Source organism: Natrix helvetica (assembly GCF_964273705.1).
Source record: "Natrix helvetica genome assembly, chromosome: 1".
Lineage (NCBI taxonomy): Eukaryota > Metazoa > Chordata > Lepidosauria > Squamata > Natricidae > Natrix > Natrix helvetica.
Genome location: NC_138548.1, coordinates 376,039,260 through 376,053,604, shown reverse-complemented (window position 1 = coordinate 376,053,604; position 14,345 = coordinate 376,039,260). Strand labels below are relative to the sequence as shown.

The 14,345-nt window shown below is 49.1% G+C and overlaps 2 protein-coding genes and 1 long non-coding RNA gene across 19 annotated transcripts in view; 1 reads left to right on the top strand and 2 right to left on the bottom strand.

Moving 5' to 3' along the window:
* LOC309383779 (major histocompatibility complex class I-related gene protein-like) overlaps positions 1–14,345 on the bottom strand; it is a 342,086-nt gene that overhangs the window by 87,211 nt on the left and 240,530 nt on the right. The window contains exons 1-3 of one of the 13 annotated variants that reach the window (XM_081936657.1): positions 9,045–9,203; positions 6,265–6,543; positions 3,059–3,334 (exon numbers count right to left, since the gene is read on the bottom strand). The exons of 11 other annotated variants lie outside the window; for them this stretch is intronic. In XM_081936657.1, the coding sequence (XP_081792783.1) occupies positions 3,059–3,334; positions 6,265–6,543; positions 9,045–9,114 (625 nt within the window). In that variant the 5' untranslated portion in view covers positions 9,115–9,203. Of the gene's footprint in view, positions 1–3,058; positions 3,335–6,264; positions 6,544–9,044; positions 9,204–14,345 lie in introns of those variants that run through there. One more of the 13 variants, XM_081936658.1, reaches the window with a different exon arrangement.
* The window catches only part of LOC309383798 (class I histocompatibility antigen, F10 alpha chain-like), a 219,786-nt gene that overhangs the window by 46,478 nt on the left and 158,963 nt on the right, over positions 1–14,345 (bottom strand). The window lies entirely within an intron of this gene.
* The window catches only part of LOC309383817, a 31,626-nt gene that overhangs the window by 4,649 nt on the left and 12,632 nt on the right, over positions 1–14,345 (top strand). The window lies entirely within an intron of this gene.

Below are 14,345 nucleotides of genomic sequence, written 5' to 3'. Positions count from 1 at the left end.
CATTTTTGGGTCCCTCTAAAGGTAACATGAAGAGGCCTTGATAACCGTTGTTAGAGGACGTTTCCTCATGACGCTGCCTTCTTCTCACACCGGCCCAGCATGAAGGCAACTGAATTCATCTTTAGCTTTTCCCCTCAAAAACAGCCCTTTGCCACCTTCTGACTCATAGCAGCTTCCAAAACAAAAACTTCACCAACACAATAATGTAAACAAAAATTGTTGACAAAACATTTTTGTTCTCTTTATAGGTTGCTCCAATAAGTCATGACTCTGAGTGGAATTAGGCAGATCTGAACATTATCTTTTTTCTCCTTCAGTTTGAGGGTTTCCATTTGATTATTTGAAGTAAAATAGTTCATATCACCTAGCCTTTTTTTTAAAAGTACACACTTTCATTAATCATTTTCTTTGTCCAGGCCAGAAATAACATAAAAATGGCAGAAATAGAATAATGGAATAACAGAGTTGGAAGGGACCATGGAGGTCTTCCAGTCCAACCCTCTGCTCAAGGAGGAGACCTTATACCATTCCAGACAACTGGCTCTCCAGCCTCTTCTTAAATGCTTCCGGTGATGGAGAAACCACAACTTCTGAAGGGAAGCCATTCCACTGATTAATTCTTCTCCCTGTCAGGAAATTTCTCCTCAGTTCTAGGTTGCTTCTCTCCTTGTTTAGTTTCCACCCATTGTTTCTTGTCCTGCCCTCAGGTGCTTTGGAGAATAGCTTGACTCCCTCTTCTTTGTGGCAGCCCCTGAGATACTGGAACATATCATGTCACACACACACACACCCTTCTTCTTTCCCTTAAACTATAAATGCCCAATTCCTGCAACTACTCTTCATATGTTTTAGCCTCCAGGCTCCTAATCATCTTTGTTGCTCTTCTCTGCACTCTTTCCAGAGTCTCAATGTCTTTTCTATATCATGGCCAACAAAACTGGATGAAGAATTCCAAGTAAGGTCTTACCAAGGCATTATAAATTGGTATTGCTTGGGGGGGGAGGGGAGAAGGTTTGAGGAGGGAACTTTAAATTTAAATTTCTCCTGCACAAAACTCAGGATTCCCATTGAATAGCAATCCTGCCACTTGTGAATGGATGCTTGCTATAAACAGCAACAAAACTTAAAGGAATATTTTATTCTGCCTGGGATATCAGCATAACAATTATATTTGAGTATTTCTTGTATCCTGGTGACAATCCTCAATAAAAAAATGAATTTGAATTTTGCAACTTTGGAAGTCCAGTATCCGTCAAGGACACCTCTGAGCATATGCAGAGTTCTCTGAGAGAGGGTTTTTTCCTTGGGTTTTATGCTGAGCCTCAGGAATTCAGGTATCATAAAATAATGTGCAGTTTCTTTCTTAGAGGAGCTACACAGAGAGACCTTTTGAGCTTCAAAGCAGGAAAACAAAGTGAGTCTCTGATGGAGAAAAAGCTCAGACTTGGGAGCCTCTTTTCTGACTCCGGATGCCTCAGTCCAGCCTCTCTCGGCCTTTCCTGAAGGCAGCTGACCTTCATCCCTTTTAGCCAACATCTCCCTTCAGAAAAGGGGCTCCCAGACTCCTCCTGATTCTGGTCCTTTCGAGGGATTGGAAACAAGAGGAAATCTCTTTCTGGGGCTCAGCGTCATTTCTGCTCTTCTGCTGGAGAAAAGAAGCAGGGAAGGCCTAAGAGAGGATCGGAGGGGATTTCATCAGGATCGGCCAAGTATTGGGATGGGATTCTGTCCTTTCCATCACCCGAAGTCACTTCTACGGTCTGGTCCCTGCAGCTTCACGTGCCTCAAACACTGGAAGGACCAGTGGATGAAGGCTCAGCTATGCTCACATCTGGACACATCTGGGGCCAGATTTCTCTCCCACCACCCTCCAGCCTGCCAGAGAGCCCAGCCTTCCCCTCCCTGCAGCCTCTCACCCTTCAGCTCCAAGTCCAGAGGCTCCTGCAGGCCGTCGTGCTCCACGTGGCAGTAATAGCGGCTCCTCTCTTTGGGGTCGATCCGGATGCTGAGCCAGTAGTGGTAGGTCCCATCCGCGTTGGGGGCCAGAAATCCATGGAAGGTCTCTTCCAGCCATTCCTCCCCATCCCTCCTCCAGGAGGCATCGATCTCCCTGGGGTAGAAGCCATCCACGCGGCAGACGTGCGTCTCCATCCCATCCTCCAGCTCCGTCCGGCTGCTCACCGTCACCTTTGGGGTCTCTGCAGAAACGGCACCCCCAGAATTAACCCTGAGCCCCTCCAGAGCCTGGAAGGTGGATGGGAAACTTGGAGGGGCAGGAAAATCTCCCACCACTTAGTTTTAACCCAGAGATTCACATTCCACACTTGCAGCCTCTCCAAGAGTTTTAGGAAATTATCCACATCTGGAAAAGGCTCAACCAGAAGAACTCCTGATTTTGAGTCTTTCCCAGGGACTCAGCCTGAAAAACCTCCGGAAGCAAATTGAGGCTCCAAGGAAATTCCTCTCTGGCTGCTCTGAACTCTGAGTGATCTTGGGCTGCTCCCTTCAGGGGAGGGATAGTGGAGATGGTCTTTTAGGTTCCCTTTCAAGACAACAACAACACAGAAGATTCTCCCCACTTTTTGCCTCCTCTTCTGCTCCCCTGAATCTGAGGCTCCTCCGGGCCTCTTTCCAAGGGACACAACCCCAATTTTAAGAGGAAGAGAGATCAAAGGGAATCTCACACTGATCAATTGGGAAAAGAGATTTTGTCTCTGAAAAGGGGAGGGGGCAGAGAGAGACTGATGCCAATGGAAGAGAGAGAGGGTCCTCCCCAGGCAGGGAGGGGCTGTGGGCAATCATCAGTGGGGGCTCCTGTTTGCTATTCCCCCATTGATCGTAATCTCACCCAGCTGATCCTGGAGGGGTAAAGGACCCCAGGGGGGGAAGGGGGACATGTAGGGGAGAGGGGGGGTCTACATGCAAGAGGGGCTGGAAGAGGAGGAGGGGGATTCCCACCAGGGCAAACAGGCTAAAGACCAGGGACCCAAAGGGGCTGAATGTCTACAGGAGATCCAGCCATAAAGGAGGAAAGTCCAGCCTGGATCCGGATGCTCACCTGTCCTCAGCAGAGTCTCCTTCCCATAGGACAGGTACCTCTCCAGCCACTCAATGCAGATTTCCTCCAGGAAGGTCTTCTTATCCTCATTCAGTCCTGGAAGAGCGTCCCATTTCCTCTTGATGGTCTGGGCCTGCGGGGTGGGAGCAACCCAGGTGAGGGCCTCCTTGTCGAATGTGAGGAAGGTCCTCCCTTCGTAGCCATACTGCTCAAACCCTCCTTTGCTCCCGTCTCCTTGGAGCTCACAGCCAAACATCCACTGCCATGTGTGAAGGCCTAAAAGACAGAGAGGAGGATGGTTTGGGGATTCCTGAAGATAGGCAGAGACCCCCTCCCAGCAGTGACGTTGAACAGGCACTGACACCCCCATTTCCTCCCAAGCACTCAAGGGAAATAAGTCCCCATCAGTAATTGCCCTTTTCCCTTCCCTCAACCAGCATCCCTGCATTCCCCCCCCCCCCCAGGATGGAGCCCCTGAAGCTCCCCAGGAAAAGGAAATCTGGAAAAGCCAGCAGAGGATCTCAAGGGAGACTGAAAAAAGAAGGAGTCGCAAAGAAACAGAAGGACGGAGACCCTTCCATCTTTCCTTCTGCCATTCCTCCGCAGGGGAGACTCTTGGGGGGGGGGGGAGGAAGGGATCCCAGAGAGGGAACAGTTGCCTGAATCTGCAGCCTCAAAGAGGGAATGAGAATCTTGTGGCCTCAAAGAGGATCTGCTCGATCTGGAAAAAGCTTGCAGGGATCCCTGTGACCATAAATCCTGTTCTACGTTCACAAATAGCACTAAGTCACAAGGGATGGTTCCCACTTTTGGCTAACCAGAAGCAAACCATGGTTTAGTGCAATGTGGGAATGAAGCCTCGAAGGGCCCCAAAGGAATATTTTCCTCAGCAACAGCAGCAAGTGGCCCAGTCTGACCTGGAGACCCAAAGGGTTATTGACCTTTGAAATGAACTTTGAAGCTTACAGGCTCTGGAAGGCCCCGGAGAAGATATTTCAACTTCAAGTGAACAGATTCTTGGATTTAAAAGAAAACCGAATGTTTGAAAAAACCAAAAGGAAATCCTGAATTGTTTCTACTCCTGTGTGGGCTTGAATGACAGGTGAGGGGATCCTTTTTCTGCATCTTCTGCTCAGCCAGAGAACTTCCCTTTGGAGGAAGAGGAAGATCCTTGGGAGATCCAGTCTGAATCTGCCCTCAGGAGGAGATTCCCTGATCTCCCCATGGAAAAATAGTCCTGGATTTCTGTCGAAGAAGAATCTCCTGCCATTCACAGGAAACCACTAAATATTTGACTGCAGTTTTCAACTTCTGAGAACAAATTCTGTCATTTCAGAAGCAACAAAAGCTAAGACAGAAATTGTCTTCTTTCCCTTGAAGATGAAATGTGTTCTTATCTCAGGTTTGGCACAGAATTGAATGTTTGTGCAGCAAAAAGAAAGCACAGGGATCACATTGAAAAGGCAATTTTCCTTTTTGATGTTCAGTGTAAGAACGCTATTAATGCATCTCTACAGGTCTACGCATGAAACAATTCTGGCCCATCTCTGAGCCTGGATGTTCAGGGGTTTCCTGACATCTGAAAAATAGTTCAAGGGTCCCTGCAGGGTCCAAAGGTTCAGAAAGGCTGCTTTAGAGAGGCTAAATATATATTTTTGTTTATAACTGCTGAGAAGAATATCAGAAATCATTTCTTCATGTCTTTTTTCTTCCACTGGTTTTATTTTCTTATACTTTTTTATTTTTCTTTGATTGGTTTCCTTTCTATCTTTTATTTTATGTTACTTTCTATTCGTTTTTATCTTTTTAAAAAACAACTTTTAGTAAAAATCAGATAATTTTTTAAAAGGCTGACAGGACATCAGGGATCATTAAAATGGTATTGAAAACACAAGAGAGGGAAATGTTACATAAACCCTTTACATGAATCCAGGCAGAGCAACCACATCTGGAGTATTGGGTGCAGTTGTGGTCCAAAGGCCTCATAAAAGGAGAGGAGGGAGCTGGGGAAGGTCCAGAGGAGGCGACCCAGGCGATGGGAGGGGGGAAGCAGCCTTCCTTGGGGGGAAGGTTGGGACCTTTGGGGGCTCTTTAGCCTGGAAAGGAGGCTCCCCTCCACTCTGGACGCTCTCCTTCCTCCTTCCTCCACCAGGGGGAGCCTCTGGGTCCAGCTCTGATCCCCTGGGAGGCCAGCAGGGGACCTGGAGGGATCTGGGGGGATCCTGGGCAAGACTGGCAGAGCTCTGGGGTCTGCCTGGAGGGGGGGAGGGGTAAGGGGAGGGGGGAAGAATGGGGGGGGGCTGCACCTCCGTGGGATGAAAGGAGGGGAAACGGCTGATGTTTGTGGAGAAGGTTTTCCTCAGCCAAATGGAGCCTTGAGCTACACACACATTTCCTTCCATCCCTTTTCCTAAATGAGGTTCCTTGGAGGGGAATCTTCTCCCCCCAAAGGTGGCAGAAGAAGGGAAGGGAGGATGAAGAAAGAGCCTCCCCCCAAATCCAGGGCAGCCCCTCCAAGAGGGCAGGGCAGGAGTTCAGCCTGAGGGACCAAGGAGGGGAAGCCATGAAGGGCCCCAAATGGAGGTTTCTTCCTAACCTGTCTTTCCCCCTCAAGCCCATTGGGAGGATCCTGGACCTCTGACACCCCCCCCACAAGAGCCCCCCACCCCATTTGGGCCTCCTGGCCTCTCCTTCCAACTGGAGGATGAGGAGGAGCTCCTGGCATTTGCCACCCCCCTCATTGCCCCCCAAAAAGGGGGTGAAGGAAAGGGATCTAGTCTCCCCAGGTGGATCTCCACTTGATCCCTCATTTCTCTGGGGTGGAAGCAGAGAGAAGGAGGAGGATCTGCTTCCCCCAGGATCCACCTTCCTCCCCCACAGCAGGAGATCCACCAAGAACCCCCCCAACTGTCATGGCGGGAGAGAAGATTTTGGTCCCTTTTTACCTCCGTTTATATCAACATCCAGAAAGAGAGATGGAGAAATTTCAACACGTTTCCATTAACTGCAATTGGCAGAAAATGTCAGCTATGGAGACAAGGACAATCTTATGTGGATTTAAAAAGGAAAATAAACATATATAAAAAAAGACTTTTCAAAAGGAGTGGAAGGAGCCTTTCCCTTTGAACGGACCCCCCTTTCTCCCCCCCTCTGGTTCCTGGGGAGGGGATTATGGGGCCGGAGGAGCCACCTGACCCATCACTCACCTACGCTCTGATTGTAGCGACTCCTCAGAGTCTCCAGGTCTCCTCTGTACGCCTCCTCTTGGCCACGTGCCATCTGTGTCTCTCTGTCCCAGTACTGGGGGTCGTCCTTCCCCACCTTCTCCATCCAGGAGGCTCGAGGCTTCATCCTCCGGCTGTGGCTGTCGTAGTGAACAAAGATCTGATCATCCAGGTAACCCACACCGACAAAGTGGGGCTGCTGCTCCTGACTGAGGTCCGAGATGGAGGTGGAGAAGTACTTCAGGGAGTGGGAGGAGGCGTCTGGAAGGGAGACAGAAGAGAAGAGTTAGGGGGCTTCAGTCAAGGACCCATGGAGGCTCCCATCTGAGGCTCTGGGGAGGAAGAAGGAGGAAGAAGACTAGGGGGTGGAGGGGGAGGAAGGAAGGAAAGGAAGGGGGAGAGGAGGAAGGAAGGAAAGGAAGGGAGAGAGGAGGCAGGAGGGGGAATGAGTGACTGAGAGGGAGAGAAGAACCTTCTGGAGGGCCTGAAGGGTTGGAGGGCAGGGAAGGTGGGGGGTGAGAGAGGAGGGGAAGGTCGGGTCCCCCAAACTTCACCTGCCCCAATTGTGCCCTCCCCCCTTCCAGCAAGGCCTCCCTCAAACCCCCTTCTGGATTGCTCAGTCTCTGCCCCAAGGAGGCTGCAGTGGCTCCACAGGTAAAAGGGGGGATTCCACCCTCCCAGAAGCTCAAAAGCAGAAGGAAACCCCACCTGGTCACCCCAACTTTCCATTCACAGAGAAAAAATCCCATCACTGGGGACCAAAATGGCTGGTTAATAGCTGCAGATTTTATAAAACGGGGGAGGGGAAGAGGAAGGGGGAATCCGGGTGAGACCAGAGGCCCTTTTGACCCATGGAGGAAACCTAAATATGGGGAGGCAAAGGGGGGGAGGGGGAGGGAGGGGCAATGAAGCCCCGTAGCCTCCCAAATCTTCCTCCTGTCCCTCTCCCCCCCCCAGCTGGAAAATCCCCCTCCCCTCCCAGAGTTCAGCCATCTGAGCAGGAATCGGCCTTGAACCCAGGACTCAGAGGGGCTCCCCCTCCTTCCACAGGGAATCTCACTGGGATGATCCCCAGATTCCTTCATCTCAGCAACCCAGTTAGGGCCCTGAAACCATCATTCACGGAGGCTTTTCCTCTGAATCTCCCCCTTCGCTTTCCCCAGAAGCTGCTCTGACCCTTGTCCTCCTCTGGGGCTCATCCTGCCCTTTGTCACCCCAAAGAAAGGCAGAAATGCCCCTCAGCCTCCTCGGGAGGGGATTGGGATCCTGGCTCTCCATCCCTTCACAGGATCAGAGACTCTCAATGTAAAGGCCTAAATCAGAGTTTCCCAGACTCAGCCATTTGGACTTCAATTCCCAGAATTCCCCTCATTCACAGAAATCCATGGGCCCCTCCACCCCCTGAGTGGCTCAAAATTGATTCAGGCTTCTGTCCTTCCAAGGTCAGTAAAATGAGGACCCAGATTGTTGGGGACAAGATGCTGACTCTGTAAATCACTTAGCGAGGGCTGTAAAAGCACTATACAGGTAGTCCTCTTTTTACAACAGTTCATTTAGTGACTATTTGAAGTTACAAGGGCACTGGAGAAAGTAATTTATGACCATTTTTCACACTTACAACCATTGTAGCATTCCCCCATTGTCACATGATCAAAATTCAGACACCTGAGACAAATGGTTCATATTTATGACGGTTGCAGTCATGTGTGGTCATCTTTTGCAACCTCCTGATGAGAAAAGACAATGGGGAAGCCAGATTCACTTAAAAAACATGTTACTAATTTAACGACTGCAGTGATTCACTGTGGCAAGAAAGGTCATAAAATGGGTCCAAATTCATGTAATAAATGTCTCACTTAGCAACATAAATTCTGGGTCAATTGTGACTTCAACTCCCAGAATTCCCCTCATCCCAGAAGCCCCTGGGGCCTCCCCTCCCTGGCCCCACCCCCTGCCCCCCCTGAGGCTTCTTGGGGGTTCCTGCTGAGACCAATCATGTTGGGGGGGGGGCTCAGCTGGGATCCTCTCCCTGAATTCTGTCTCTGTGGGGAGGGTCCTGTCCCCTTCAAAGCCCCTCTGGGGAATCCAAGATAAACAGACAAAATGATTTCAGTTTCTGTCACTCAAAGTCCTGATCGAGGAACATCAAAGTCTTTTTAGCTGAAGAAAAAAGTGAAATCCAGGAAGGAGGAATCTTTAGGGAGATTATTGATTATTCTCTCCAGACTCTCATCCTGCTGCATTCATAGGACAATCTGAGCCCGGATCGCTCCACTGCAGCAGCCTCTGCCAAGACACGGAACCCATTCCAGAAACAAGCCGGGTCCTCCCAGCACCAGAAGCCCCAAAGAGCCACGAATCCCAGCTCAAGGCAGGGAAGGGGACCCAGGCGGAGGGGTTGGGCGAAGGCAGCCCGGAAGTTTGTGAACTGACCTGATCTCCTGCAAACGCCGCTTTCCCACAATCTCCGTTTTGGGGGAGGGAAAGAACTGCGCTTGGGGGCGCCCAGATAGACTTGACTGAGGTCTGGAGGGGCCACCCTCGTCCTGCTCCCAGAGGGGCTCTCCTGGGGAAGTGGGGGGGGGGAGGCAGCAGAGTCCCATCCAGGCTTTGGGACCTAATCTCAAAACGGCCAAAGTGGGGAAGGGGAGCGGACTAGAAAGTGGACCGAAGCAGGATTCTATTTCTGGGAATAAAGGAGAGAGAAAGAGTCCCTGGAAGAAAAAGAGGCCGGAACCCCCGAAGGTCCCAAAGGGACTCACCAACGCAGCTCTCGTGGAGGGAGACCCCCAGCAGCACCAGGAGCCAGAGGGGCGCAGAGCTCACGGCCATCTTAGCCGCGATCCTCAACCATCGCTGCCTTCTCTCGAAGCAAACGAAGACTTACCCAGGGCGATCAACAACGCAACAATCCAGAGGAAGCCGGCGATTGGCCAAGCTCAACCAATTGAAAAAAAGTACCCTCAAGTCATCATTGTTGCTAGGCAGACGTCCAGGCGCAACCGGTGAGAGAGGAGGGAAAGGAAAAGCGAACGTTACTTCAGGAAATCCACTTCCGCCTCTTGGGGGGAGGGGCGGAACTGGGGGGGGAGCGGGAGCCTTTTCTGGGCCTGGGGGGAGGGGAGACCCCGCACAGCCCCTCCCAGTGGGAAATCAGGTGGAGATGCCCAAAAAGACAGTGAAGTCTTGGGCTGCATCAACAGAGGGAGAACATCCAGAGAAGCCGAGAAATGATCATTCCCGTTTTTCCTGCAGACGTGAGGCCACCTTGAAATGTCGCCACCACTTCTGGTCTCCATGATTCAAAACCAGCGGAATAGCTTACATCCTGGAATTGTGAGTGCTCCCTCACTGGAAGTTTCCAAAAACAGACTGGAGAACTGTTGGAGTGGGATGGTATTATCTACAGCATGGGTCGTCAACCTGGTCCCTACCGCCCACTAGTGGGATTTTGGGATTCCAGGTGGGCGGTGGGGATTTCGGTGGTTAAAACCTCCTTTTGTGCGAGTGGGAAGGGGAGGAATAGAAACTGTTAGCAGAGCAGTTGCAAACACGTGGGAAGAGGAAGGGGAGGAATAGAAACTGTTAGCAGAGCAGTTGTAAACACGTGGGAAGAGGAAGGGGAGGAGTAGAAACTGTTAGTAGAGACAGGCAAAAGCCGAGCAGAGACAGGCAGAAGCCGAGCAGAGCAGTTGCAAAATAGGAGAAAGAAAAGGCAGGAGAGAATTGTTGGCTAATAATAATAAGTGGGCTAACCAGCTCAGCCTTACTTTTGTACATAGCCCTAAGGAAGATTAAAAAAAGGAGATAAAAAGGAAAAGCACAGAAAGAGGAGACCTTCGTTTGTTCCTTACGAAAATCAAACCAGATATCAAATATTTAGTCTGGCAACATCAGCCTCAAAGATCTCATTAATCACTAGTAAAGCTAATTTCAATTTACTTTATTCTTTTCTAATTAAACTTTATAAAGTTAAAAACAAACATGCATAAAGTAGAAATAAAAAGATAAAACGTATGTAGATTTCTTTTTTTAAAAAAACACCCTCCTTTCTAAAAAATATTCCGCACTTGCGCAAAAACTGGTGGGTGGTAAGGAAATTTTTCCATCAAGAAAGATCCATTAGTGGGCGGTAGGTAGAAAAAGGTTGACTACCACTGATCTACAGGCCTGCGACAGGCGATTCCTGACAATGATAGGATAGGAAGCTTTCACTCTCTTGTATGAAGTACAACAAATGCAAACTTCTACCCAAAAGGACAAATGCAATTGAGCAGATGTGAACACTAATCCTGTGAAATAATTCACGTAGGTTTCTTGTAAATAACACACTTTCTGTGTGAATATCTGAGCCATGTTTTAAGCAGCATGCTAGATTTGGACCTCTGTCCCAAAGGGGAGACTCTCTATTTCTGCAGAAATGAACAGCTGACAGTTTCCTCCCTCCTTCCAGCCTGACTTCTTGGCCAGCCTTGCAGGGAAAGCAGAACCCAAAGGAGGCTCTGGCTGTGGCTGACTGAGGGACCTTCTGCCTCCCTTTCACCCGTCTGTCTTTCTACCCCTGAAGAAGGCAGAGGCCATTAGGGGGACCTTCCGATTCCTGGTGAGTCCCTGGAAACTGGCCATCTGCAGGATGAGCCTCTCCTTCAGGTCCCCCCTTTTCTCTCTGGGTTCACAGCAGGCGTAACCTTCGTCCGCTTTAACTGGCTGGTCGGTTGATGGTGCAGCATCTCATGCAAATGGGATCCACAGACAATACACACAAGTCCCTGAAGGGAAAAACCACCCAGGTCGCAAGAAACCCAATGTGAGGAGGTTATAGAAAGGTATCTCTTAGGTACGTGACTGACTCAGTTACGTCCGCTGTGTGAATCTGGACTTTGTGGGTCAGGAGAATCCCTGGCAAATGAGAGGCTGGTTCCTGAGCCAGGATTTTGGAAAGGAGCCAGACAGGAGACGGACTGAAGCCGCCCAGGACAGCCTTTGCCTGTGGAAATCAGAGGAAGGGGGGGGAGCTGCCCTGCCCAAGCGTTCTGGGGCCTCTTTCTCAGGCACAGCCCTTCCCCACGTGCCTCCTCTGGGGAGGACCCTGGTCGACCCAGATATGCACCCCCTGCCTCTCCAGACTCCTTCCTTAGGGATGCCCAGAGTTTATTGATTTGTTAGTCAAATGTATATAACCATCCTAGGTGCACTACTCAAGTGTACTCTACATGGGGCTTCCCTAGAAGAGCCTCTGGAAGGTTTCAGATAGGAGAAAATGGGGTGATGTGGGCAGTTATTATGCACCCCAAGAACGACACACACCTCTGCTGCACAAGATTGATTGCCAGTTTGCTTCTGGGTCCAATTCAGGGTCCTGTTTTTGACCTTTGAAGCCCTTCATGGAATGAGACCCCCTCTTCCAATCACATCCGTCCACCCCACCAGCTCTAGCAGAAGAGGCACGTTGTGGGTCTGGGCTGTTAAGGAGTCACAAGTAGTGGGATCCAGGAGATGGACCTTTTCTGCTGTGATCACCATCCTTGATACCTTTCCAGAAGTCCCTTAAAATAATGGTTGTGTGAATAGGCTTTGGGATCTCAAGGAACTAGGGAACTAGCAATGGGGCTGCATTGCTGATCACATCAAATCTTTCCTTCCTGTTGATTAATAATAAAATGATTTGTTAAAAATTGCACAAAAAAATTAAAATATTGGAATGAGAAAGATTCATGGTTTAATATACAAGATTCTAAAAAGGAATATAAAAATTAAATCAGAGAGGTTTTTTTAGAAGTAATGGACAAAGAACTTGAAAAAATAGCTTTCTTTTAACAATGATAACTTTTTTAAAAAGAGAGAACTTCATTGTTTTCCACATCAACAGCAGTGAGAATGGCCAGATTAAGTGCTTGAATCAAAGACAAGAATACATCCAGTTTTATTTCTAGTTGGAAACCGTTTCTGGACTTTGTTCTCAAGATAGAAAAACATGAAATGGCTAACACTTATTAAGTTTGCAAAAGGCAAAGGTTGAGGCTGTAATGTTGTTATTTATATTCAACTGTGTTGAAAAGAATACACATTATTCCTTGGGAGGTGATAAAAAAAAGAACTGGCATTGCTTTCCTAGCCAAGAGGGGAATATGATCTCCCACCCCACGTTTTCCTTTTCAGCTAAGAAGGCTCCAAGTTCTCCCATTTTCCTTCCCCCTTCCAAAGATCCTCTCTGATTCATAAGGGACGTGGTTGATTTTAAGATTACGTTTTTCTTTTTTTCTGAATTTTCACTTTGGAGGCAACGTAAATAAAGAACAATGGGAATGCGATGGGACTGGAGATGCTGCGTTACTTTCTCCTTCCTTTAGCCAACAAGCTGCTGAAGTTGCCCAAGGCTTTTACAAACCGCTGAAAAGAGGCTCCAAGTGCATGTGTGACTTTGTGATGCTCCTGGAGGCATTGAGGGACCGGTGCTCTGTCAACTTCAAGTGGAGGGGCGAGGTCTTAAAAGGGCGCTTGGAAGAAGAGATGGGACTGCCATTTGTCAGAAATGATGGAGGCCAGTGATGGCTGACCTTTTTCCCATTGTGTGCCAAAAGTGGGGGAGCGCAGGGGGGGTCGTGCTTCATCCCTGAAGCCTCCGGAGGGTGAAAAACGGCCCTACAGGCAACCCGGAAGTGACAACGCCCGGAAGCAAATCTGGAATAACAGGAGAGTTTCTGAGGGGGGGGGGGAAAGTGAGCACAATTTCCCAAGCGACACAAAACTGAAGAAAAACTCTGGGCAGCTTAGAATACAGGTAGTCCTCAACTTACAACCACAATTGAGCCCCAAATTTCTATTCCTAAGTGCCCTCATTTGTTAAGTGAGTTTTGCCCCATTTTACGACCTCTCTTGCCCCAGTCGTTAAGTGAATCACTGCAGTTGATAAGCCAGTAACTTGGTTGTTGGGTGAATCCGGCTTCCCCACTGACTTTGCTAGTCAGAAGGTCACAAAAGGGGATCAGGTGAGTTTGGGACACAGCAACGGTCATAAATATGAATCACTTGCCATGAGTCTGAATTTTGATCACGTGATCCTGGGGATGATCTTCAAAGGCCGTACCTGTGAAAAGCGGTCATAAATCACTTTTTCCAGTCCCGTTGTAACTTTGAACGGTCACTAAATGAACCATTGTAAGTCGAGGACTACCTGTCGTTGGAAGCCAACTTAAAAGGGACAACATTCGGTGTTAAAAGAGTAACATTCGGTGGGGGGAGGGGGGAATCTACAGGGGCTCCAAAGACACCCCAATCCTACTCTGGAAAACCCTGTGAGGTCTTCTTAAAAGGGCATTTGGAGGGTGGGTCCCACAAGCGTCTCCCCTGGGCAGGTGATGTTCCAGAGCAGGGGTCTCCAACCTTGGCAACTTTAGGCCTGGAGGACTTCAACTCCCAGAATTCCCCAGCCAGCTTTGCTGGTACAGGGGCTCCTGCTTGAGCAAGGGGTTGGACTGTGAGGTTTTTGGATGGTGGGACCCACAAATACAATCCTAAATTGCATTAACAGAGGGATACAATCAAGATGAAGTGAGCTACTAATACCACTCTATAAAGCCCTAGTAAGACCACACCTAGAGTACTGCATCCAGTTTTACTCACCACACTATAAAAAAAATGTTGAGACTCTAGAAAAAGGGCAGAGAAGAACAAGGATGATGAGGGGACCGGAGACTAAAATATATGAAAAACGGTTGCAAGAACTGGGCATGGCTAGTCTAGTGAAGAGAAGGACCAGGGGAGACATGGACAATATTTGAGGGGCTGCCACAGAGAGGAGGAGGAGGTCAAGCTATTTTCCAAAGCACCTGAAGGCCAGACAAGGAATCATGGATGGAAACTGAACAAGGAGAGATTCAGTCTGGAAATAAGGAGGGATTTTCTGACAGTGAGAACAATCAACCCATGGAACAGGAGTTGCCTTTGGAAGTTGTGGGAGCTTCATCACTGGAGGCTTTCAAAAAGAGACTGGACTGCCATCTGTCAGAAATGGTGTAGGGTCTCCTGCTTGAGCGGGGGTTGGACTAGATGACCTATAAGGT